General features: G+C 41.0%; 3 protein-coding genes across 5 annotated transcripts; 1 reads left to right on the top strand and 2 right to left on the bottom strand.

Moving 5' to 3' along the window:
• The first annotated feature begins 54 nt into the window (after positions 1–54).
• On the top strand, positions 55–14,871 carry ggcx (gamma-glutamyl carboxylase). 3 transcript variants are annotated; one of them, XM_046317619.1, is made up of 16 exons: positions 55–301; positions 3,070–3,309; positions 3,529–3,687; positions 4,046–4,211; positions 4,355–4,433; positions 4,561–4,667; positions 6,851–7,014; positions 10,249–10,550; positions 11,002–11,133; positions 11,647–11,798; positions 11,897–12,066; positions 12,186–12,316; positions 12,500–12,647; positions 12,748–12,949; positions 13,127–13,282; positions 14,319–14,871. In XM_046317619.1, exons 1-15 carry the CDS (start codon positions 268–270, stop codon positions 13,278–13,280), a joined length of 2,340 nt encoding a protein of 779 aa, XP_046173575.1. In that variant the 5' UTR covers positions 55–267; the 3' UTR covers positions 13,281–13,282; positions 14,319–14,871. The 3 variants fall into 3 exon arrangements, with proteins under 3 accessions (XP_046173575.1, XP_046173574.1, XP_046173576.1); XM_046317618.1 differs by lacking the exon at positions 14,319–14,871 and having other exon boundaries at positions 13,127–13,830; XM_046317620.1 differs by lacking the exons at positions 55–301; positions 14,319–14,871 and adding an exon at positions 2,583–2,721 and having other exon boundaries at positions 13,127–13,830.
• Positions 14,872–14,958: 87 nt separating this feature from the next.
• Positions 14,959–18,904, bottom strand: LOC124007222 (sorting nexin-24-like). The gene is made up of 7 exons (XM_046317625.1): positions 18,617–18,904; positions 18,072–18,155; positions 17,696–17,800; positions 17,459–17,553; positions 17,295–17,324; positions 17,050–17,114; positions 14,959–16,774 (listed from the first exon to the last, which is right to left on the bottom strand). Exons 1-7 carry the CDS (start codon positions 18,683–18,685, stop codon positions 16,704–16,706), a joined length of 519 nt encoding a protein of 172 aa, XP_046173581.1. The 5' UTR covers positions 18,686–18,904; the 3' UTR covers positions 14,959–16,703.
• Positions 18,905–19,000: 96 nt separating this feature from the next.
• On the bottom strand, positions 19,001–24,115 carry loxa (lysyl oxidase a). Its single transcript, XM_046317624.1, has 7 exons — positions 23,236–24,115; positions 22,978–23,086; positions 22,152–22,283; positions 21,278–21,431; positions 20,671–20,766; positions 20,400–20,515; positions 19,001–20,128 (listed from the first exon to the last, which is right to left on the bottom strand). The coding sequence occupies exons 1-7, from the start codon at positions 23,876–23,878 to the stop codon at positions 20,122–20,124; spliced, it is 1,257 nt and encodes a 418-aa protein (XP_046173580.1). The 5' UTR covers positions 23,879–24,115; the 3' UTR covers positions 19,001–20,121.
• Positions 24,116–25,768: the final 1,653 nt, after the last annotated feature.

Below are 25,768 nucleotides of genomic sequence, written 5' to 3' on the forward strand. Positions count from 1 at the left end.
CAACCGCTGGGGGCATACAATTTCCGGATTGCCACTAGGTGTAGTTTGTCTCGTGGAAAAAACAACCAATAGACTGAGCACAGTTTCAGGTTCCCTGTCGATTTTCCAGACAACCTTAGGCTAGTACACGGACTGACACGTACCCAACGGTTTACGTGTGTTGAATATCTCATTGGGGTAGGGACAAGGAGGGGAAATTGTACTATTAGGGTGACATCCCTGTCCAAATAGTATATATATATTTTTTTGCATAACCGAGTTGGAAGCATGGAAGCAGGGGCGTGCGACAATGCTAATGCAGGTATGTAACAAGGGACAGCATTGTTGTTTTTTGTAACCATTGATCAGCTCTGATTTCAGTAAATTGTTACAGGGTATATAGTAGTCAGCATACCCGAACTGCTTGCTTTCAAGCTGCGCTAGGGTCGGACAGCATTCTTGTGTATATTAAGACTATTTGTCTACCTCACACCATTTGCACATACTGTATATAGACTTATTTTTTTTCTATTGTGTTATTGATTGCAAACTTGTTTATGCCATGTGTAACTGTCGCACTGCTTTGCTTTATCTTGACCAGGTCGCAATTGTAAATAAACTTCTCAACTACCTTACCTGCTTAAATAAAAGGTGAAATAAAATAAATTAAAAAGACAAAGGAGCCTGCTTGGAAAAGAGAACGTACCTCAATCCAGGGATGAGAAATGCCTTGTACTCCGAATTGTCCCAACTGTTACACCAATAAGATTGAACAACTATTTGTTTTTAAATAAACTACAGTTTTCCTTCTTATGCTAGCAAGCAGTGGCAACCTCAGCCAGAATGGCAAATTGCGTTGAACATATACAGTGGGGAGAACAAGTATTTGATAACCTGCAAACTCGGCAGCGTTTCCTACTTACAAAGCATGTAGAGGTCTGTCATTTTTATCATGGTACACTTCAACTGTGAGAGACGGAATCTAAAACAAATTCAGAAAATCACATTGTATGATTTTTAAGCAATTAATTTGCATTTTATTGCATGACATAAGTATTTGATACATCAGAAAAGCAGAACTTAATATTTGGTAAAAAAAAACTGTGTTTGCAATAACAGATCTTATGTTTCCTGTAGTTCTTGACCATGTTTGCACACACTGCAGCAGGGATTTTGGCCCACTCCTCTAGACAGACCTTCTCCGGATCCTTCAGGTTTCGGGGCTGTCGCTGGGCAATACGGACTTTCAGCTCCCTCCAAAGATGTTCTATTGGGTTCAGGTCTGGAGACTGGCTAGGCCACTCCAGGACCTTGATGCTTCTTACGGAGCCACTCCTTAGTTGCCCTGGCTGTGCGTTTCGGGTCATTGTCATGCTGGAAGACCCAGCCACGACCCATCTTCAATGCTCTTACTGAGGGAAGGAGGTTGTTGGCCAAGATCTCGCAATACACGGCCCCATCCATCCTCCCATCAATACGGTGCAGTCGTCCTGTGCCCTTTGCAGAAAAGCATCCCCAAAGAATGATGTTTCCATGCTCCTCCATGCTTTCCTCCATGCTTCACGGTTGGGATGGTGTTCTTGGGGTTGTACTCATCCTTCTTCCTCCAAACACAGCGAGTGGAGTTTAGACCAAAAATCTTTATTTTTGTCCTCAGACCACATGACCTTCTCCCAGTCCTCCTCTGGATCATCCAGATGGTCATTTGCAAACTTCAGACAGGCCTGGATGTGCGCTGGCTTGAGCAGGGGGACCTTGCGTGCGCTGCAGGATTTTAATCCATGACGGCGTAGTGTGTTACTAATGGTTTTCTTTGAGACTGTGGTCCCAACTCTCTTCAGGTCATTGATCAGGTCCTGCCGTGTAGTTCTGGGCTGATCCCTCACCTTCCTCATGATCTTTGATGCCCCACGAGGTGAGATCTTGCATGGAGCCCCAGACCAAGGGTGATTGCCCGTCATCTTGAACTTCTTCCATTTTCTAATAATTGCGCTAACAGTTGTTGCCTTCTCACCAAGCTGCTTGCCTATTGTCCTGTAGCCTATCCCAGCCTTTGTGCAGGTCTACAATTTTATCCCTGATGTCCTTACACCCTCTCTGGTCTTAGCCTTTGTGGAGAGGTGGAGTCTGTTTGATTGTGTTGACAGGTGTCTTTTATGCAGGTAATGAGTTCAAACAGGTGCAGTTAATACAGGTAATGAGTGGAGAACAGGAAGGCTTCTTAAAGAAAAACTAACAGGTCTGGGAGAGCCGGAATTCTTACTGGTTGGTAGGTGATCAAATACTTGTGTCATGCAATAAAATGCAAATTAATTACTGAAAAATCATACAATGTGATTTTCTGAATTTTTGTTTTAGATTCCGTCTCTCACAGTTGAAGTGTACATATGATAAGAATTACAGACCTCTACATGCTTTGTAAGTAGGAAAACCTGCAAAATCCAGTCACTGTATATACATTTCCATCATTTTTTTATTGCAATAATAACAATATTACACATCAATACAGGGATATTCCTGTGAATACAAAAAAGGTGAAGCCCACCCACAATTATCAAATAAAATAAAACATCAATAATCCAGGACATCATTTGATTTGCTGACACTGCCATTCAAAATGGCTGCTGTGGCTTCTGCTGCCTAGCAGGAGGACTAAAATGCCCAGTCGTTCAATCTTTTCAGTTTAACAGTTAGAATAATGGGACAATTTGCGGTACAACACATTTTAGTCTCTGGATTGAGGTACGTTTTCCGAACCATATCTCGCACCAGCTCCACGGTGTCTTAATATACACAGGCATATGCTTTCCGACCCTAGTGCAGCTGTAAGTAAGCGGTTGGATCTGCTGACTAGGTTTATAAAAATGTGAGACTGATAGATGCAATGCATCTCACGATAATCAATGTATCACCGTGATTGAATTGCAATATACACATCAGCATATAATCAGGAACATCTAGTTCCTAATGACTTATAGTACACTGTGGCATAAATACTGCACAAATACCCATGGCATTCTTGTGAACCGTAGGGTTAAGGTGTTTCTCTGACGTGTGAATTGGTATGCATATTTTCCCATTCTCTCTTAGGTGCTCCTTTCATTGAGCAGTCCTCAGGACAGGGAGACTTGTCTGGGAGCAGTGATGAGGGAGAAGGCACCATGGACAAGGAGACAGTACCAGCAGCAGAGGGGGCAGTGGAGACTGAGAGCATGATGAAACGGCTGTTTGGGTTTGAGAAGGAGGACCTGTCCTCCTGGCATCGCTTGGTGTGTCTCCTAAACCGCCCCACTGACCCTGCTTCTCTGGGCATTTTTCGCTTCCTGTTTGGTGAGCTCTGTCATCTCCACTAAGATTAGTTACCCTTGGTCAAGATGGCTGCAGGGTCTGGCATTTTCATTTGTGCCTGAGAATTGAATGAATCGCATTGAGATGTTGAGTTTCATATGCAAGTCAAATCATCTGCTGGCGGTCAGGTGAGTGTAGTCTTGTGCAATCTCTCTCGTTGTTCTCATCTTCTGTGTGTCTTCCCCTGTCTCTGTCCCCCAGGCATGATAATGGCTATAGACATTACACAGGAGCGAGGCCTTAGCCACCTGGACTACAAGTACCTGGATGGGGCTCCCGTGTGCCGCTTCCCTCTCTTCAGCTTCCTGCAGCCGCTGCCTCTTGATTATATGTACCTGGTCTATGTAGTGATGCTCTTTGGTAGGTCAAGTTCTGAGTCAGTGATTGGAACAGCTGTTGTATGTTGTCTCCTTTGTGCAGGTTTATGTGATAGTGTTAATATGCTTTCATCTTTTCAATGCGTGCTGAAAAGTGCCTTACACCGAGTGGCACAGTGGTCTAAGGCATTGCACCTCAGTGTTAGAGGTGTTACTACAGACCCTAGTAAGATTCCAGGCTGTATCACAACCGGCCGTGATTGGGAGTCCCATAGGGCGGCGCACAACTGGCCCAGCGTTGTTAGGGTTTGGCCGGGGTAGGCCATCATTGTAAATAAGAATTTGGTTCTTAACTGACTTGCCTAGTTAAATAATTTTTTTTAAATTGTCTCTTTTTATAGGTGCTGTGGGAATCATGTTGGGCTGTTTCTACCGCCTTTCCTGTCTCATGTTCATATCCACGTACTGGTACATCTTCTTTTTGGACAAAACAGCATGGAACAACCACTCTTACCTCTACGGACTCATTGGCTTCCAGCTCACATTCATGGACGCCAACAGATACTGGTGAGTTGCAGACCTTTTATGAAACCTTTGCTATAAATTTCTTAAACGTATAATATATTTGGTTGATTGAATCTGTGTGTGTGTGTGTGTTTGCCTGAGTGTATGCATGCATTTAAGTACATGCAGTATATTATTATTTTCAGGTCAATAGATGGATTACGTAATCCCCAAAAAAAGAATTCCCAAGTGCCACTTTGGAACTACACTCTTCTGAGGTTTCAGGTCTGTGCCAAATTCTTTCTATTTAGTTCATAGAAACGTTACTATATCAAGGGTATCTGCCTTAACATGTGCCTGATAAACTTTGAGGACACTACTATAATATATCTTTAATCTTTTTCCTTGGTAGATTTTTATAGTATACTTCATTGCTGGAATCAAGAAACTGGATGCAGACTGGGTAGAGGGATATTCCATGTCATACTTGGCACACCATTGGCTTTTTGACCCTTTCAGGTAAGTTAACATTTTTAATGACATTTTAGTAATTTAGCAGACGATTTTATCTAGAGCAACTTACAGTAGTGAGTGCATATTTTTTCGTACTGGTGTCTCGTGGGAATTTAACCCACAACTCTGGTGTTGCAAGTGCCATGCTTAGGTCCAGGTGTTTTTTCTCTTTCTACCCTGCATTACCATCATTTGACCTCAAGAGGCCAATAAGGCAATTTGTCACACAACCTGTAAATTGTCAAGTGTGCATTCATAGACCAGCTAACAATTAATTTGAGAAAATGTAGACTTAAAATGGTTTTGCCTTTATTATTCACTATAGAAAAACAAATGCTGAGGATATGGCTTTTCCAAGCGCCAACACTCAAAAAAGTAGATAATCCCAAAATGTGTGCATTCATTAAAACCCGTAAAGAACGGAGGCACAGAATGGTTAAAAAACAGTCTCCATAATAACGGACAAATCCACTGACAAGACTGATGTGTTCATATTTCCAAGGAGAACTGGAAGACGTTCATTATTCTAGCTAATATAGTATATGTACTTGAACTATTCAAGTGTCAATATTATTCTGAGTAACTGCGCATTCACATGCGCTTTGTAGAGCATGAGAAGCGTATCTCCATACACTGCATTCAAGAGTTGGAGAAGTTGGGTTATTTCTATAACTAGACATTTATGTTCTGAAAATAGTCAACATTTTCCCCTATCAAACCCATATGTTAAGAACTGACAACAAATGCATTGTGAAATGTGTTGATTGATGTTGGCTTGTTATTACGTAAGGATGAGACTGTCGCTATATCCTCCACAACCGTCAATGGTAGAAGCATTCTTAATCAAATGCTTAAATTGCAGGTTTTGTAGAATATATTTTCTGCAAAGAGTGCCCCAGCGGGGTTATTGGCATACTTTTAAAAACATTTTTTTAGCGATATTCTGATATGGAATTTATACTTTCTGGTTGGATTCATAGCCTCCTTTTTAGCTGTACTAACTGCCCCACTTTTATAACCTCCGATCAGGGATTGAGTCTGTTATGCACGCCTCTTGGAGGGAACGCAACACCCCACTACAACTCAACTCCCTGTGGAGTGAAAGAGGTATGGGATTGTAGGTGCGGGTAAGGATGACAGAGAATATGACCGTTTACAGGGAATTTATTTCCGTTAACACGGTAATGTGGAGAAAAGGGTCTGGATGGAACCCAAAGAAAGTTGGAGCCTCCTCTCCTACCTACCCACTACTTAGCTATTCTTAACGCGCGCTAACCAAAATAAAAGGGGGTGGTCCGCCCAGGTCTTACCTAGTGTGCACAGAGTACATACTACGGGTATATGTATGCCCGCAGGCCTCTTGCCTAAATACTCCCAAGGTGCCTTCCCCTTCCCCCTTGGGAACAAATGAAACAGAATAATACAAACTTAAAGTGAACAATTTCAATAATCAAAAACACTGAGTCCTATTGGCACACACACCTCAGAAGTAGCGGCTACAAAATACTTCCAACAAAACTGTCTCTGAACAACACAGAACATCCAAGAAGCTCTCTTTTCTCCTAAATGGAACACAGGCTTTTTAAGCTGCAGAAGGAGTTGGTAATTGCAGACAGCTGTATCTCCTGACGAGAGGGCGGGGTCAGAGCTCCAATCTGCAATGGTGCCGACCAATCAGCTGCTTGGGGGAATCCAGGAAGCCATTCCCTGAAATATACATATACACAAACCCACAACACAGAAACGTAACAGAGAGGATCAGCTTGAGCAAAGTGAGGTGTAGAATCACTGATCTACAAAGTAGTCCCTGCCAAATAGTAGGCTTTGTGCAATTAAGATTCGTATGCCACTCTTCCCCTGGTTTAGGACGCACAACCAGACATTGAATGATTGATTGGAGATAGCTTGTGACAATTAAAGAGAATTTCCAAGGATTTTCTGCCTGCAGCAAACCTAGTGGATAATACTGGGGAAATGGTGTCAAAGAAAACCCTCACAAAATATAACTAAAACGCCTGGTCCTAGCCATGCTCTACTAGCTGACCCACACTGGACCACACAGATGGTATTTGTCAGACTTCAATACAGATGTATTGAGGGCCATGCACCCTCACATTTTGGAAAAGCTTTTATAAAACTGCCCCATGTGGGATTGTATGGATTTCTTACCCTTTGCGTCTGTCCCACAGGATGATTCTGCCTAATGAAATGGTGAGTCTGCTGGTGGTCCATGGAGGTGGTCTTTGTCTGGACCTGTCTGCCGGCTATCTGCTGTTTTTCGATGCCACACGCCCTTTTGGCATTTTCTTTGTCAGCTACTTCCACTGCATGAACTCTCAACTCTTCAGCATCGGTGAGTCTTTTCAGTCATCATAATGAGAATATCAAATATTACTGAATTACAGAAGCTACAAAATTCAACACTTTGTATATAGAATCCATTGTACTCTGGGATGATGTCCCATTTTGAATAGTTGCTTGTAATTGTGGTGCAGGTAGCCTAGTGGTTGGAACATTGGGCCAGTAACCGAAAGGTTACTGGATTGAATCCCCGAGCTGACAAGGTAAAAATCTGTCGTTCTGCCCCTGAGCAAAGCCATAAACCCACTGTTTCCCGGGCGCCGAAGACGTGGATGTCGATTATGGCAGCTCCCGCACCTCTCTGATTCAGAGGGGTTGGTTTAAATGTAGAAGACACATTTCAGTTGAATGCATTCAGTTGTACAACTGACTAGTGTGAGTGCAAGATTATGTTATAATACTTTTATTGCATCAAATGTTTGTTTTATCCAACAGAATAGAGCATTTTGTCAACTATTGGGTGTGTGTTCTACTAAGTATGGGCCTCTAGGAGATAACACTGACAGGAGATTTAGGATGTCTTTTAAAACCCAAAGAGCATTCCAGAGCACGAGTTAATGTTTCTGTTCCATACCAGGGAGAGATGGTTCCCGTTTGGAGTCAGAGGGCCAGACACTGGTCTATACAATGAAAACTGTTGACACAGCAGTACCTATAATACATAGCAGACAGTATCTTTCATACAGATCTCACCCTTGTGACCCATTCTATATATCTGTTGTTCGTCAATGTAGGTTGAAAGGGGCGTGTCTTGGCTATAAAATACCTTTTGTACTTTTGTCTCGGGGCTCTCACCGTGAATCGTTGACCAGCCATCATTATCGTAGATTCAATCAATCGATTCACTTTGTTTTTATTTATTTGTTTTTTATTTGACCTTTTATTGAACCAGGTAGGCTAGTTGAGAACAAGCTCTAATTTACAACAGCGACCTGGCCAAGATAAAGCAAAACAGTGCGACACAAACAAAAACACAGAGTTACACATGGAATAAACAAACATACAGTCAATAACACAATAGGGGGGGGGAAAAGTCTATATACAGTGTGTGCAAATGAGGTAAGATAAGGGAGGTAAGGCAATAAATAGGCCATAGTGGCAAAATAATTACAATTTAGCAATTAAACACTGGAGTGATAGATGTGCAGAAGATGAATGTGCAAGTAGAGTTACTGTGGTGCAAAGGAGCAGTATATGGGGCGTTGGTGACAAAACAGATGGCACTGTGATAGACTGCATCCAATTTGCTGAGTAGAGTGTTGGAGGCTATTTTGTAAATGACAAATTACAGTCTAACCAGACACCTAAAATTTGTCAGAACCATCCAGAGTAGTGATGCTGCATGTGCGGGAAGCGATCGGTTGAAGAGCATGCATTTAGTTTTACTTGCATCTAAGAGCAGTTGACGGCCACGGAAGGAGAGTTGTATGGCATTAAAGCTCGTCTGGATGTTAGTTAACAGTGTCCAAAGAAGGGCCAGAAGTATACAGAATGGTATTGTTTGCGTAGAGGTGGATCAGAGAATTACCAGCAGCAAGAGAAACATCATTGATGTATACAGAGAAGAGTCGGCCTGAGAATTGAACCCTGTGGCACCCCCACAGAGACTGCCAGAGGTCCGGACAACAGGCCCTCCGATTTGACACACCAAACTCTGTCTGAGAAGTAGTTGGTGAACCAGGCGAGGAAGTAATTTGAGAAACCAAGGCTGTTGAGTCTGCCGATAAGAATGTGGTGATTGACAGAGTCGAAAGCCTTGGCCAGGTCGATGAATACAGCTGCAGTGTTGTCTCTTATCGATGGCGGTTATGATATCGTTTAGGACCTTGAGCGTGGCAGAGGTGCACCCATGACCAGCTCGGAAGCCAGATTGCGTAGCGAGAAGGTATGGTGGGATTCGAAATGGTCGGTGATCTGTTTGTTAACTTGGCTTTCGAAGACCTTAGTAAGGCAGGGTAGGATAGATATAGGTCTGTAGCAGTTTGGGTCTAGAGTGTCACCCCCTTTGAAGAGTTGGATGACTGCGGAAGCTTTCCAATCTTCGGGGATCTCAGACTATATGAGAGGTTGAACAGGCTAGTAATAGGGGTTGCAACAATTTCGACTGATAATTTTAGAGAAAGATCAACTTTATTTGAAGGTCCAGATTGTCTAGCCATGCTGATTTGTAAGGGTCAAGATTTTGCAGCTCTTTCAGAACATCAGCTATCTGGATTTGAGTGAAGGAGAAATGGGAAGGCTTGGTCGTGTTGCTGTGGGGGGTGCAGGGCTGTTGACCATGGTATGGGTGGCCAGGTGGAAAACATGGCCAGCCGTGGAAAGATTATTTTTGAAATTCTCAAATATTGTGGATTTATTGGTGGTGACAGTGTTTCCTAGCCTCAGTGCAATGGGCAGCTGGGAGGAGGTGCTCTTATTCTCCATGGACTTTAGTGTCCCAGAACTTTTTGGAGTTTGTGATGCAGGATGCACATTTCTGTTTGAAAGCCTTTGCTTTCCTAACTGTGTGTATTGATTCCTAACTTCCCTGAAAAGTTGCATATCGCGGGGGCTGTTCGATGCTAATGCCATACGCCACAGGATATTTTTGTGCTGGTCAAGGGAAGTCGTGTCTTAAGTGAACCAAGGGGTATATCTGTTCCTGGTTTTACATTTTTTTTTACATTTGGCACACTTATTTAAGATTGAGGAAATCACTTTCAAAGAATAACCAGGCATCTTCTACCGACGGAATGAGGTCAATATCCTTCCAGGATACCCGGGCCAGGTCGATTAGAAACTCCTGCTCGCTGAAGTGTTTTAGGGAGCGTTTGACAGTGATGAGAATTAAGACAAGGCTAGGACATCCGGGTTGGCAAAGTGTGCTAAAGCAGTGAATAAATTTGTGTGTTGTATTGACCTGCTTCCTTATTAATAAGTGATTAAAGATTTAGTTTAAGTATAACTCTGACTTGTGTGATAAGATTGTCTCTCCTCATTTGATAGTAAAGAAATCAATCACCACACTAGGTATCCCCCTTTCCTTTCCCATTATCAATAGAGGATTCCATTGATAAGGAAATAAGATTCATTTTCGCTTGTACTGAGGGCAACATAATGCATGCAGACTCCTGTGGCCCAGAGAGCATTTTCAAAGCAATCTTTTCTATAATGATCCACTATTTAAGTTAATCTATAACCCCCTATTGATCACAAATGCTACTATTTTCCTATATTTTATCTCCAGGTATGTTTGCCTACACTATGCTGGCCACGAGTCCTCTCTTCTGCTACCCCGACTGGCCCAGGCACTTTTTTGCCCGCTTCCCGGAGATCCTCAGGCCCGTCCTGCCGCTCACGTCTCCGCCCCCACAGCCCAGCACCTCTTGTGTTTACCCAGTGACCCAGCACACATCTACGGGACTACAGGACTTGTCCTCTGCGCCCAAGGCCTCCAAAACACGGTTTAAACACAAGCTGGCAACCCTGTTCACCATTCTGTACCTGGCTGAACAGTTCTTCCTGCCTTACTCTCACTTCATCACACAGGTACTCCTGTAGAAATGGAAGATGAGTCTACAGTGACAAACTTCTTCTAATCCTTTCCATGTCTTGAATCAAGAAATCAGCAGCATTTGATTTGAATGCCTTGATTTAAATGTCAGTTGTGAGTCACCGGGTGTACGGCTGTCAGCTAAAGTTATTTCCCAACACTACGGATTACCAGAATAATTGCTCAATCAGTGTCAACACTGCTATCAGTCTGCAGTAAACAGTAGTGTAAACTAGCTTGAGTCAGCAGAACGGTGGGGGTTGCAGAGGGGTGTGGAAAGCGGCTTTGCATTAGTAAATACTGGTCCATACATCTTGCTGTCCTGATCTGGAATGCAGTTTTGTGATTGATTGGCAAAAAAAGTTATATAATACTGTAACATTTGATATTCCTTAAATTGTTTTTAATTTTTAACAAATATGTCTAGCTTTTTTCTTTTTGACCTAGGGCTATAACAACTGGACCAATGGCCTGTATGGGTACTCCTGGGATATGATGGTTCACTCCCGATCCCACCAGCATGTCAAGATCACCTACAAAGATGGAAAAACAGGAGATGTCGGATACCTCAACCCTGGGGTGAGCCATTGAACAATATATCAAATATAGAATCCGACTCATAGGAAGGGTTAGAAAGCATGTGGGAAAAGGGAGGAACTTTGGGAGACATGGGGAATGTGACATTAGGGATAATAAGCTCAAGTCGGTTATATTAACCATTCAACATTCCAACTAAACAATAAAAGCGTGTTTGGTCCCACTTTAAATTAACTACAGCATACAGAACTTCATCATAAGCTTACATACAGTAGGACATTAGCGATATAAACACGCCGGGAATAGTTGTTCAGAAAACCTAACATATTGGGAATGGGGGTGGCTCCTAATGTTCATTAATTGACTTAAAATGTGTCAAACCTTTAATAGAAAAAATGTATTGTATATTTACATCTTATAATTGAATAAACTTATCTGTGACAATATCTGGGAGAAGGAGGATCTGAGTACCTCATACTGCAAAACTTTTAAAGGTGGTATGACTGGTTCCATAAAGGTGAAGCAAAGTGAAATTGTTCTGTGGCGCACTTGTAGGTGTTCACTCAGAGTCGGCGGTGGAAAGACCATGGGGACATGCTGAAGCAGTACGCCACCTGCCTGAGCCACCACCTGCCTCACTACAACATCTCTGATCCAGAGATTTACTTTGACATCTGGGTGTCCATCAATGAACGCTTCCAACAACGGTACTACATAGCCTTTTTGTGATCTTTTACATCCTCCACATAGATAGAAATGTTATTCGCTGTACACTTTGGTCTTGAATTCTCTTTCCATCCATTAGTATCTTTGACCCCCGTGTGAACATTGTGAAGGCAGACTGGTCACCATTCCGTCCAAATCCCTGGCTCATGCCTCTGCTGGTGGACCTCTCTCCCTGGAGGACCAAGTTCCAGGAGATCGAGGGCTCGTTGGACAACCAGACAGAGATAGTCTTCATCGCAGACTTCCCAGGTTTGGGGTCTCTCCCTCATTGTCTTCAATTGAGAATATTTCATATGGTGATCACTGATTCATCATTCAAAGTCCATTTCAATCTAGCTCGTGTATGTGTTGGTTAATTTTTCCTTTAGGTCTCCTTCTAGAGAACTATGTCAGTGAGGACCTGGGCAACACCAGTGTTCAGGTGCTGCAGGGCCAGCTGAATGTTGAGATAGTGGATGAGAAGAAGAACTACACGCTTCAACCTGGAGAGCAGAAGCAGGTATGATCCCTCTTCAACCTATCTGCTTCAGCCAGCCTGTAATGACACCCTTCACCTGGATGACAGCTGTACTGTAGTCATTATCATGGGCTAAAACTTTCTGTTAAACATAATGTTCACATTCCAGTTGCCATGGTGTGGCTAGGAGTACTCATTTATGTGTGTGTGTGTGTGCGAGAGCAGCTTCCTGCTGGGGCCTACCATAAGGTGTACACAGTGTCTGAGGGGCCGTCCTGCTACATGTACATCTACGTCAACACCACAGAGGCAGCGCTACAGAGGAACTTCACTAAGCTGTTTGAACTGCAGGAGAGGGTCCGCAACGGAACAGGTCAGGTCTTAAATACACACATGGCAGGAATTAACACAATACAACAGGAACCGACACACTTGATGGCAGTGATGAGCCAACACAGCGTTTCGCCCCACAGAAACGGAACCCCTCCCTCCAGAGCTCCAGTCGCTCATCACTGGAGAAAATGAGGGGTCAGAAGCCAATGTGATGGATCCTGTCGTTCAGCTATTTCTACGGCGACAGCGGAGGATGAAAGAAGTAAAGAAGCGCAGAGAAGCCAATGTGTGCGAAAGGCTGAACCGGTTTACTGTGAAAAAGTACTACATGTTGCGTCGAGCGTGAGTGTTGTGTTTTCAGTGCAACTACCAAAACTCATGACAACCATGTGATTCCTCCAGTTTCCACGTGTATCCTGCAGTGGCTTGGTTTAACGTAGACATTCGCTTTGTAGGAGTAAATGTCATAGACTAAATATAAGGCACGCGTGTTTGAGTATATCATGCTCTGTGTTGTAGGTTCCTGATGACAGCCATTGCAATGCGTAACCTGGCGGTGGGCCTCCCTCCTCTGGAGCAGCTGACCAGGGAAGTGGCCTTCGCAAACATGAAGGAACCAGAGACTGAGGCCAGCCAGGACCTCAAGGATGAAGTGGGCCACGATGAGCTCTAGGAGTGTGTAAAATAATTTTTAAATGAATGCTTGAATAACAGAAGGCGCTAGACTGTTACTACACTGGGTACACCAACCCAGTAATCAAACAAAGGATTTGAATTTGAATGGTTTTGAACATTTTGGAAGTATGACAGAGAAATTACTTTAATTGTTTGGGGAGAGGTGGGGTAAAGGCTGCATTGTATTTGAAAATGTTTGAAATTATGCAGGGGCATGTTTCTGATTGATTTGTCTTATGACTGATCTTGCAGTTTAACTGAAAATACATTCCTAGGTTGTTCAAGATCACATTGTTCTTTTTGGTCTTATTTCGATATTGCCATAAGTATTATAATTGAAAATCCAACATGCACCTTCACAAAATGTATGTTTTTTTTCTATCCCTAACTTTAATGAGGTCATTTTTTTTAGACTGACTCCAGTTGGGAAAAGTGATCAACTTTATATGCTACAGGTAACTGCCAAAATAAAGGAAAAGCCCCCTAAGGTCGATGTCCATGCCCCTGCTGAAATCTAATTAGCATAATAAAAAATCTCCATAAAAATGTGTCAGTTTAAGCTAGAGATTTTGTTGTTGTGTCCTCAAGCCACCGCATCCAGGTGACAGCGTTAGAGCAGTGTTTGTCAGACCATGAGACATCCTGAAACATTCTCACACGAGTCTTGGGACTTCTGTCTGTGGCGTCTGACTAGTTTGGGCTACACACACTAATATGACCCCTCTGTGTTAAGTTGACTCTCACGTACATGTCGCTCAGAAGACTCATCGGAAGGTCCCCCGGTACCAGTAGAAAGAATATGGATGTGCAGTATATATGAAGACTGTTCAGTGACAAATAAGGGGTTAAGTACATCCCATAAAATGTTTCCTGATTTTTATCTCTCAGATATAGGATAGACCCTTCAGAACAAACTTCCTTTTAGTTTTATTTGGGAAAGTTGTTTCATGTAGTGAATCTATTATTCATTGCGTTTGTATGGGCTAATGACAGTAAGGCCAAATCAAATCACAAAATTATCCTTTGCCTCTTATAGGTTAATGGGGTGTTGGGCCACCACGAACCAGAACCGATTCAATGCACCTTGGCATAGATTCTACAAGCGTCTGGAACTCATGTTGCGGAGGCTCCATTCTTCGAGAAGTTGATGGTGGTGGAAAACACTGTCTCTGGCACTGCTCCAGAATCTTCAAGTGTTCAACTGGGTTGAGATTGTGACTGAGATGGCCATGAAATATGGTTTCCATAAATGTCCTGCTCATCAAACCAGTTGGTGATCACTCATATCCTGTGGATGGGGGCATTGTCATCCATTCGGGGCATAGCCACAGTAACCAAAATAGCCTGCCCAGCATTTTGATACATGGGATAATTTTTGCTTAATTAACTCAGGAACCACACCTGTGTGAAAGCCCCTGCTTTCAATATACTTTGTATCCCTCATTTACTCAAGTTTCCATTATTTTGGCTCTTACCTGTTGCTTTACTTTCAGGCCAAATGATGAACATTGTTAAACATTTGCATTCCAAAATGCAGTTGGTACTTTTCAAATAAAGAGCCTGAACATTAAATAAATAGCATTTTCAGTGTTTGAACTTAAAAGCTCATGACCATGCATGTTTCAGATTTTGTCAACCTTAAAAACATGGGGGGAAATGAGAAGAAAAAGAAACCATGAAGGAAATGTCATGCTTTATTGCCATCAGCCTTAATCATGATACTTTACAGATCACTGTGCTCTGCCTGAAGTGCTACAGTATCATTACTGGTTGGGTGTCATGGCACAAGAAACATACTGTACAGTACATACATATACAAAGTAGATACCAAAACAAAAGTGGCTGGATTTGTCAACAGGCATGATTTTCTCAGTTGAAGTAGACAGTTCTATACATGACTCCAACTAACCCAAGTTTACTTCTCATTTAACAACTGGAAAATCCTCTACTTTGAAGCGAGAATCCTTAGTTATTACCAGGTGAAATCACACATCCAAAATGAAAATACTCAAACATGCTATTTTTTTACCTAGAAAATGTGTGCTTTAGTATTTTTTCTTTGGCAACTGTGGTATAAGCGGAGTAAACGCCTCTGTTCTGTACATTACCCTGCAAGAATGAGCCTCGACGGGACTGCATCAGCCATTATTTCCAAGGTAATGTACTGAAAGTTGGCGTTTATCCCTTACATACCAATTCATTCTTGAAAAATACAACTGAAAAATGCCTGACAGCCGTACCCATCAGAACCCAAAATATAAACTTGTTTTAATCCAATGTTTGTAAATGTAAACAAACTATCCTCAAAATATAGTTAAAACGAATGCTGATATCAAAGATGGTCAGTCCTTGCATTCATTCATTCTGTCTATTAATTTGAGAGTGGCAACATTTCTCCTGCCCCATCCCTCAGCTTTTTACTGAAACAGATCCAGGATTACCACTGATGTTTTAATAAAGGATCCTAGCTTTAAGTGTGTTAATGTTCACCCGGTCTCAATTCAGAGACCACATCAGATAGAAATATCAAGGATGGCAGAGAACTCTAGTCAATAGAAAGTCCAGACCATCCTCATGTCTTTCAGAGTGTCTATATTATTAGCCATCCAAAATTGTCTAATGAATGACAAGCGCAAAGTAATGTCAGACCAACTAAGAGCTGGACTTACTACAAAAAAGCATCAGCTGGGTATGAGGCTTATCAATTACACACACAGCATTACCATATGCGGAACACTACAGCATCACGAGGAGTTCAGATCTGTACGGCGTCAGTCACTTTAAATTGGATCAAAACTGACTGGTGTGTAAATGGCCCTGTAAGTTTACAGCAGCAGTCCCACGTTCAAAAAGAGCAACAACGAACCACATTGATCTGCTTTAAAATAAAAAAAGGGACTCACACAAAGTTGAGATAAGGCAGACCAACAGAAGACATCTTATTACACTGACAGTACAAGTTCAGTTTCCCTTTTTATATTTCAGCTTTTTAAATCACATGTTTGAAATGTTTGATCGGTTGCCCTTCATTAATTCATAGCTAATATATTAGAGTTAAGTGTTTGACCTAGTAATGTTATTTCACCGTGTAAAACTTCAAGGTCTCACCTTAATTTGAGTGAAAGACCATTAGTAGATGGATACAGCCTGTGGGTCCATGAGGCTGAATATATGCATCATCTTAAATGTTGTCACAACATCATGACAGTGTTCATCTTTGAATAACAATCATTCAGAAAATGCAGTTCTTTGAGTCGTTTCATCTCAAATATTATCAAGATATCCATTAACACAGAAACAAAATATTATAATCATAAACACACAACTATTAGTGTTTACAAAATTGACTCATACAAGCTGTTCATTTCTTAATCTTCATGGAGTTACTAGTAAGTCCTCCAAGCTGCCATATACAGTAACTCTACCTTGGTTGAAGGTCTGGGAAGAATATTCCATGTATCACTCCTTCTACGACAACATTTGAAAATGTATCTATGGGGAGAAAAAAAGCAAAGTAAAACTGATTTGTTCTATACAATATTACTGTATTTACAAGATACATTTGTATTCGAATGAGCTTCTATTTACATATTGTATTAATTTTTAATAAATATTCTTATTTGTTGCATTATTGAGGGGGAGCATTGTGTATCCGGGGCATATGACAAATAAACTTGATTAAAATATGACAAAATAGATCTTTAATATTGCAACCATATTGAATATGTATTCATGGGCAGCCTGAAGATGTGTAAAAGATATGTTACCGTGGGAGGATGGGAGCATGTAGGGGTCTCTATGGTAGAGCATTGCTGGTTGGTGGGTCAGTTTACTAGAGAGAGAGACCAGAGAGGAGAAGGAGAAGTTTCACAAGTCTAATAAAGCCAATGTTCTGACAAAATTATTCAGAATAGTTAGCAATCTGAACTTGCATTTTGACATCATACTTTGAAGTTAGCCTACAACACATTCACTACTACAAATCTAATCAACATAAAATCACTTAACAAACCTTGCCTCTTCAGATTCAGTTTCAAATGACCTTTAAAGAAAGAAAAATTATGCAAGATAGGAAAATCCGTTTGGGGACATTATATAGAGGAACTATTTTCTTTCCCAGATGAGATGTTATAAAAGTAGCCTCACTTTTATAGGGCACATTGTATAAAAACTCACCCACAACTTTCCATTTTTGTCAGTGAGGGAAAGTGGCGGATGTTGAGGAAATCCAGGAATATCTTTGGGAGAACTTCATTCTCCATAATTATAGTCTGTGGAATAACAGACACGAGAAAAACAAAAGCAAATGGTTTTCAGGGGAAAAAGGTCAGTGGTCCTATTAATACAAATGATTGAGAGTGTGTGGATTCAGAATATCTAGTCAGTGTAGCCCTGTGGTTGTATTCTCATTACCTGTAGATATAGTTCCAGACCATGTCTTCTCTGCTCCAGAACTTTGGGAATCCAGTTCCGTACATGCTTAGAGGGTATCTCAGGAGGCGTCATACTCTTCTTCAGCTGAAAGAAGCAAATATCAAATTGAGCATGGTCACAGGGCAATCTGTGGATGAGGGTAGAGGAGTCTTTCAAAGCCTAGCTCAAGCTGATTCCACTAATTATCACCCCACAAACCTAGACCAGCCTTACAATATCATTGACAATGATGGCTCAGGATGTTGCAGAATACAATATATGTTTAGAAAGTGGGCTCTGTTCTTCCACCAAGAATAGTTAGTCAGTATTTTGCATGGCCGTGACAGAAAATAATCGATGGTACACAAAAACTCACTATTTTATGGAGATGATGAAATTCACTGTAGCGCTTCTTCACTGTATGCTGTCTGCCATTCATTAGCACGTCGATTTTAAAGACCTGGAGAAGAAAAATAACCAGTCATGGTTAGGAAATGTTAAATAAATGTGAACGTACAGACTGAAAGACATAACTCTGATTTGAACAAATTCACATTTGACAGTCATAGCCATTTAAAACAATACGCTAGTTGGACAAAACTGCTCTTTCGTGACTTTGTTATCAAAATTAAACGGTCGGGAGTTTCACACCCTGTCAGGACTACCAGTCAATATCGATTTTTAAGGTCGCTGGTCAAAATTCCTAGAATGGATCGCTCTCAACCGGGGTCTTCTTTACTCCCACTCTAGTCACGTCAAGTTTGCCTTGATAGTAGCTAACATTGTCCAAATTGAAGTAGCTAAGATACTCTTGGTTTGTTTTCAACCATGTGTTGCAAACCTGCGATGCTATGATTGTGGTTCTGCAGTTTTTGCACAGGCTTAACGTTACTGGTGCAGAGGACATTCAAGATCTCTTACCGTGTACCCTTTCTCAATCGGATTATCCTCTGAACGGAACGATGGAATGAAAATCCTGACGTTATGCATTTTGGAAAAACATCTCCAACACTAAATGCATGAAGCCCCGAGATATATATGAACTTGCAAACACATATGGAGGTTTTGGGAGCCAGCTAGCTAGCTCGTTAAATCTCGTTGAAATGGATTCTTCTTCTTGTTTTGACTGTAGCGTATGGAAGTACAATAAAGTCACACTGCTGCTCTCTACTTGGGTGGAGAGGTATTACGACCGCGAGCCTCATTAATCAATTTACCAACATAATTTGTATCTCAAATGAATCAACTGTGTGAAAACCAGCTACAATATATTTCGATGGTTTAAATAAGAAAACAAAATCACAATGAATGTCACAATGATTTATTCAAGTAGATTTCCTGGAATACATCAAAACGGTGCAGTTATATGAGCTTTTTCATTGCATAAATATCAAACAAAACAGCACGAAAGAGAGCTCGCAGACTAACCATAAGTAAAGCATTTCACAAAACAAATGAATCCTAATTCTGTTTGAATATTTGGTTCAGAGCACAGGCACAGTATGTACAGTATCCAGTACTATATGGGAAATACTTTTACTCAGGGATGGGCAACTTGTGAGCAAAACATTTTAGTGGCCCACCTCTTGACAGAGGATACATTTTAGAGTTAAATTCCTGCAATTCTACACATTTTGCAATGGGACTGAGAGAATATTTTTCCATTTGATAATTAATTTCATGCTAAATTTCATTTTTGGAAGTTGATTCCTGGGCCTACAAAAAAACTGATCTGTGTACTGCTAATAAATACCAATTTTCAAACCCTTTAATGTAATTAAAAAATCTAAAGTGACCTTGAACTTGAGTTGTAAACATACAAGCTATAGCAAGCAAATGTGAATAATTATAGAAAGAGTGGATTAAAGTGATGATATGTTTGACGTAAAACACATACAACGATGAGGGAAATATGCCATGGTTAAAAACAAAATTGTATCTCACCATGCGCTACATTTTGTGCTTTTTAAGCAAGCTGAAGATGGATTCCATACAATGTGGTGCTGAATATTGTAATTGATATGTAAAAAAAACAAGCCATTTCGAATGTTGGTGGGGTTTTAACATCTGAAATTCAATGTATTTGGTTTAGACCTTTTAAAACCAACTATAGGCTATGTAATATAGAGGCTATACTTTTCATTCTAAACCTATCAAGTAATTAGATCCATATTTTATTACCTCCTCATTGAACATACAGAATGGCTTTACAAAAACATGCTTAATTTAGGAATAAAATGTACCTCAGAGTTTTTTTTCTTCCATTAACCAGACAAATTGGTCAACTGTCAATTTGGTAATAGTATGGCCATTTTTACATAATTGCAGTTATCCATGTGTGCTTTATCCACAAATTTTCTGTCATTTTCTGCTATGGAGTTTTCACAGAATTGCTTCTCAGTGGTTTGGAGAGTGACATCCCCCTCTTAATAGCTGAGAAGAAAATAATAAAGAATTTCATCACATACAGCACATACATCAAAACACACAGCATAATATTTCCTGTAATGTGAGTTTTGATTATTAGATGGTCACAATAAGTTTATAAAGGATTACTGTCTGGCACACTACAGTGAATAAGATGCTGAGTAATCATGTGTTGAAAGTTGGGCTGGTTTCCTAGACCTACTCCTACTCCCGACTCCTACTATAAAAAAACATGCACAATGTTATGCAAAATGAGATGAGGGATTTCGAGACTCACTGTGAGACGTGACATCCTGACACATAGGCGTAGTTGCCAGTATAGCGGACCTCACAGCGCACAATGTTGTTGCTGTAGTCAGACTCTGGAACCTGATAGCTGGGGTTCACACTGATCTAAAACACAAAAAGAGCAAAAAAAAAGGGTAGAAGTACAAATGTTTCATAGCGTTTCATAAAAACAACAGAAATTATTCTTAGAGATGGTATGGGAATGTGTGACGGTGTTCAGCTACAAAGTGCCAATAATGTCATTTGTTTTTGTGACAAACCTTCAGGACATAGTTCCCAGGTTTCACATCTGTAATATCAATCCACTGGCAGTCGATGTCTGCGTTATAGGTATCATAACATCCTGGACTAAGGCCCTATAACCAAAGGAGCAACATGAAACCTCTGATTAGACAACAGTAAGAAGCACCTACATTCCATTACAGAGTATCAGGGTAGGGGTCAATTCCATTTCAATTCCAGTCATTTTCAAGAAGAACATTGAAATTCCAATTCCATTTATGTTCAATTATTTTAAATGAGGATCATGTGGAATTGGAATTTGGTTTACTTTCTGAATTGACTGGAAATTAAATGGAATTGACCCCAACCCTGCAGAGTATTTAACTGCATGTATGTGTTTTGCTGGACATCATACCCTGGTACTAAACAACTAGTTATACAATCTAGACATACAAGAAGAGTAAAATTGCCACTGTCCAGTTATTAGTTGAGACACGAGATAAAGCAGGAAAATCATCCATGGTTGGACATTTATGACTTATTTTTTTATTCGGATCCCCATTAGCCGATGGCAATGGTGACAGCTAGTCTTCCTGGGGTCGGATTGTCAACATGACATAAAGCCACAAGGGTTGTGTTGGTAACCTGGGTGTGTGAGGTGCAAGCAAAGCGTCTGTAGTAGCCGTAGTCACAGGAGCTGTCCTCCAGGCAGAAGCTGGCCTTGTGTCCCTCAGCCACACTCCTCCCACCGGAATCCAGCAGGTCATAGTGGCTGAACTCGTCCATGCTGTGGTAATGTCTGGAGAGAATCAGGACAATGGAGGTCGATCAGTGTAAAATTACTGATTCAATAACTTGGTCATCACTTTGGCTGGCATTCAATCAAACATGCACTGTAGAAAAATTCAAACATGTTGTTCCAATGCTGAGGAATGCATTTTTTTAAAGGTTTCAGGTCAAGATCCAGTCAATGAGACTGAGACTTACAAATCAGTTGTACAAAAACCAACTACAGGATGTAAGTCAATATGTTAACTGGAACTCTGCCAAATGTACCCCATACTTGATGTTAGTACATTATGTGACTTACTTCAGAGCATAGCTATGGGCTGAGGTATTGTGAAATGCAGGCGTCTATGGAATCAAGAGAACTTGCATATTTTGAATGTATACAGGTTATAGACATCTCTCTCTGAAGGTTCTGGCTTCACATCCAGAATTACATTTCTCAGGTGCAGTACAAGTTGTGTTTTGGAGTCAAATATTTTGAAGTGGAAATTGGAGTCAAACACATTACCATGAAATGTTGCAATGCTATATTTGACAGACCAATGAGTCTGATGAGACCAGTATGTTAATGATCAATAGAAGGACATGAATCTACTCTGTAAGACAGAGAAGGAAAACGAAAGAACAGCACAAACGATACAGTGTTTGTGTAACTGGCAGATAGAGACAGAGAAACATACAAATCTGGACATAGGTGGAAAGTCATATAGACAGACTGGGAGAGACTCACTGGTGACAACTGTGCCATTCCCAGGAGTAGCGCGGTCTGCTTGGCAGGAAGTCAGCTGTCCCCTGGTTCTTCACACGTTGTGGGAACCTCAGAAGCATGCGGGTGTCATAGTCTCTTGCTCTGTAGGCTGAACTGCCACACCAACACAACATCACAAACTGAATACACTTTGGACACAGAATTGAATAGAGTGCATTTACAATCCAAATACCTTCTTTTAATTAAAGTGTTTGGTCTTACATTTATGGGAAAGGTTTGGTACAGCGAGTAGTGATTCCTTTCGAGAAGGATATGGTTGTTTGCGTTAATATAATAATAATAATATATGCCATTTAGCAGACGCTTTTATCCAAAGCCACTTACAGTCATGTGTGCATACATTCTACGTATGGGTGGTCCCGGGGATCGAACCCACTACCCTGGCGTTACAAGCGCCATGCTCTACCAACTGAGCTACAGGACCACAATTTTGATAATGAGTTTACCCGTTTGCCTAGTGATGATTTCTCCATGTAAACTGAGGAGCGTTTAAACGGTTTGTTGAATTCTACCAGTCGACACTTACAACTGGCAGCAGGATTATATTTAAATCAAATCAAATCAAATGTATTTATATAGCCCTTCGTACATCAGCTGATATCTCAAAGTGCTGTACAGAAACCCAGCCTAAAACCCCAAACAGCAAGCAATGCAGGTGTAGAAGCACCTAGGGCAACCTTAAACCACAAACACTCAAGAGTTACAACTCACACAATCAGACTCACACAAATGAAGTTGTTGGACAATAACCTTCTCTTTAAATCTGTAGTGTTTGTTCCAATAGTACCTTGACAAGCAGTTCTCTTCATTTGCACATCGGAGGTTGTACATAGGAACTCTCTGGACATATGCAGAGGCTTGAATGTAGTATGCATCTGGCACAAGATCAGGCAGACCTAGAGGATATGTATTTGTCTTAATCACAAGTTAATGTTATATGAAGAAAAACAATAACACAGAACTTTTCTTTTTAAAGCTACATGTACTGGGAAAATAATTCTGCAGCAAATGCATCTCAAATTCTAACCAATTCAACCATTCTTACCGTTCTGATGGTACCTTGTGCCATATCCAGGTCTCTCTCTGCGCCTGGGACTCTCGTACACGTCATAGTAATTGTAGTAAGGATTATCTGAATCTGAGGTCTTGTATGGGTTGTAAGGATCATCTCCTGCCATCATGTCTTCTCTTCTCGGCGATGGTGACGGTTTGTCCTGTGTCCCATTCGTCGTGCCATTTGCCTTCGTTTCTGCAAGGCCACTTGGATGGGCATCCTGTTGCTGGTGCCCCTGTCCCCGTCCCCTAGGGGGCCTTGAAACTCGAGGTGGTATCCAGCGCGGGCGCGCTCCTGCGCCGGACACTGTGTGAATAGATGAGGGAAGCGGTTTCGATGAATCAGAGGGTTTTTTGGCTTCCCCATCGCTAATGATGGTGACAGGTCTCTCTTGGACTTGCTCTTTATCGGCGCCTCTTTGCTTTGGTGGTCGATATTCCGAGCCGTGACTCAGAAGGCTAAAAACTTTACCATTGTGCGCCCATTGTATTGTCTGCCGTAATGTACCTGCGGCTTGGTTATTTCCTGGCCTTGTCTCTGGTGGATTCCGCTGAGATTGGACAGTTTGCAGTATGCAAACGAATAAACATACGTGCGCACACGCATAAAGCGTGACAAATGAACGCACTCCCATAATACAACTAATTCAACTAAATAGGTTATGACTGATAATTACTAATATTTTACTTTATGTGGTATATCATTTTCCCGTTGAAAATAAGGTACATTCAATGACTTTTCAAAGTAAGTCTAATTTACACTACATTAAATGTTGAAAAAACCTGCACCAGTATTGCTATGTTCTCCACGCAACCTCACGTCGTTCTGTCCAGAGTCTAGCAGATGCGCTAAGAGTGGGGAGGAGGAGGAGTTGAACACATGAAGTTTCTAATTCCGTTGTTAGACAAGCCCAGAATGGCATGGTGCTCATGTAACAACTGGATGGATAGGCTACTTGACGCCGACCCTCTTAATGGGTCTACTCCAGAATTTGATAATATAAAACCATGTGTTATGTTTTTCTTGCACTGTCTGACGTTATTATAACTGTCAGACATGTGCGGTGTAATTAACATGAGTTTCAGATGTGTAGCCTTCAAACTTAACATGTTAACTAACTAACCAGTTAAATTACAAATATTTCTATATGAAACATCTTCAACAGGTCCCTCAGTTAGTAAAATAATCCCTATGTCACCTTGGTCATCAGGGTAGAATCACTGATGTGTGGACTTTGCTAATGACTGCTTAGGGCTTGCAAAAGCACATCACAGTATAAGCACATAATCACAGTCACAATGCCTTTCTGCAATTACCCCACCCAGGAAATAAATCTGGGAGAGAGCACACACACGCACGCACAATTTTATAACGTCAGACTACTTAAAACAATTCTGATTTTGCAACAGCAGGCCTATTTCTTATAGTATGTGATAAGAAAATAACACGCTCATTGGCCAGATCAGCAGGAACGCAAATGTTAGGATAAATAGCACTTACTTTGTTGGATGACCTCTGACAAAAGTGCAACCTCATCGTGCCAAAATGGTCTTTGCACATCAACTTTCTCACAGGAACTCTAAAATGTAAACATGTCATTGCGATGTTCACTCACATAAGCAAAAACTGAACAAAAAATTCCAGCTTCTTTCCCTTTGGTCCTTTTTTGGCAATGTGTTGCTCTTATTTTTAAGCGTAGCTATATTAATTTATGCAGCAGTTATTCTATGCAATAAACTCATTGCGGTCTCTCTGTTCTTTCATTTGGGACTGTTTCAATGTTGCCTCAGATTGCAGTATGACCACGTTCATCCCTAAAGTCCTGGACATATCGGGAACTTTTAATCTTCCCTTACAGTATGCCAAAGAAAACACTTCCCTGTTGTTAACACTAGGGACATAATATATAGTTGGGTTACCTTAAATCAATGGTTTTCATTTTTCTCTGTCATGTCGTCTCGGAAATGTCTTTTTTAAATGACAGTCACCACGACTGTACTGCAGTACCAGATTTGAAAAATCACCAGAACGCAATACATTCTAATCTCTCAATCCACAGTCAACACTGCTGGACTCTATCAAAATGCATACTATGTAAAAAAAAATATATATTTAATTAAATATACACCAAGATCTTATTTTACATATCGTGAAACTAAAAGGCATCCATATTATTTCCATACCCACATTTTACACTAGGGGGCAGATTGTAGCAAACTAAAGTAATGCATCTGGTTTCTTACTGTCCCATAGTTTTGTAACAGGAATGTTTTCCATTGGGGACTGGGCACTTTCTATTAATAATGATTCATTAAACAGTATGGTACGTTGCGGTTTTTTTTTGGCTAATCATGTATCCACGAAGGCCTTTTCATCGACCACACAAAGAGACAATCTAAATGAGAATCTGGAAAGAAGCACTTGTGTATGACCTCCGATAATTATAATAAATGACCATATAATTTATTTTGTCCCTAAATCTTCTTAGAATTTGTCAGACCACACACTGTGGAAAAATCCACAT

Source organism: Oncorhynchus gorbuscha, linkage group LG20, assembly GCF_021184085.1.
Source record: "Oncorhynchus gorbuscha isolate QuinsamMale2020 ecotype Even-year linkage group LG20, OgorEven_v1.0, whole genome shotgun sequence".
Classification (NCBI taxonomy): Eukaryota; Metazoa; Chordata; class Actinopteri; order Salmoniformes; family Salmonidae; genus Oncorhynchus; species Oncorhynchus gorbuscha.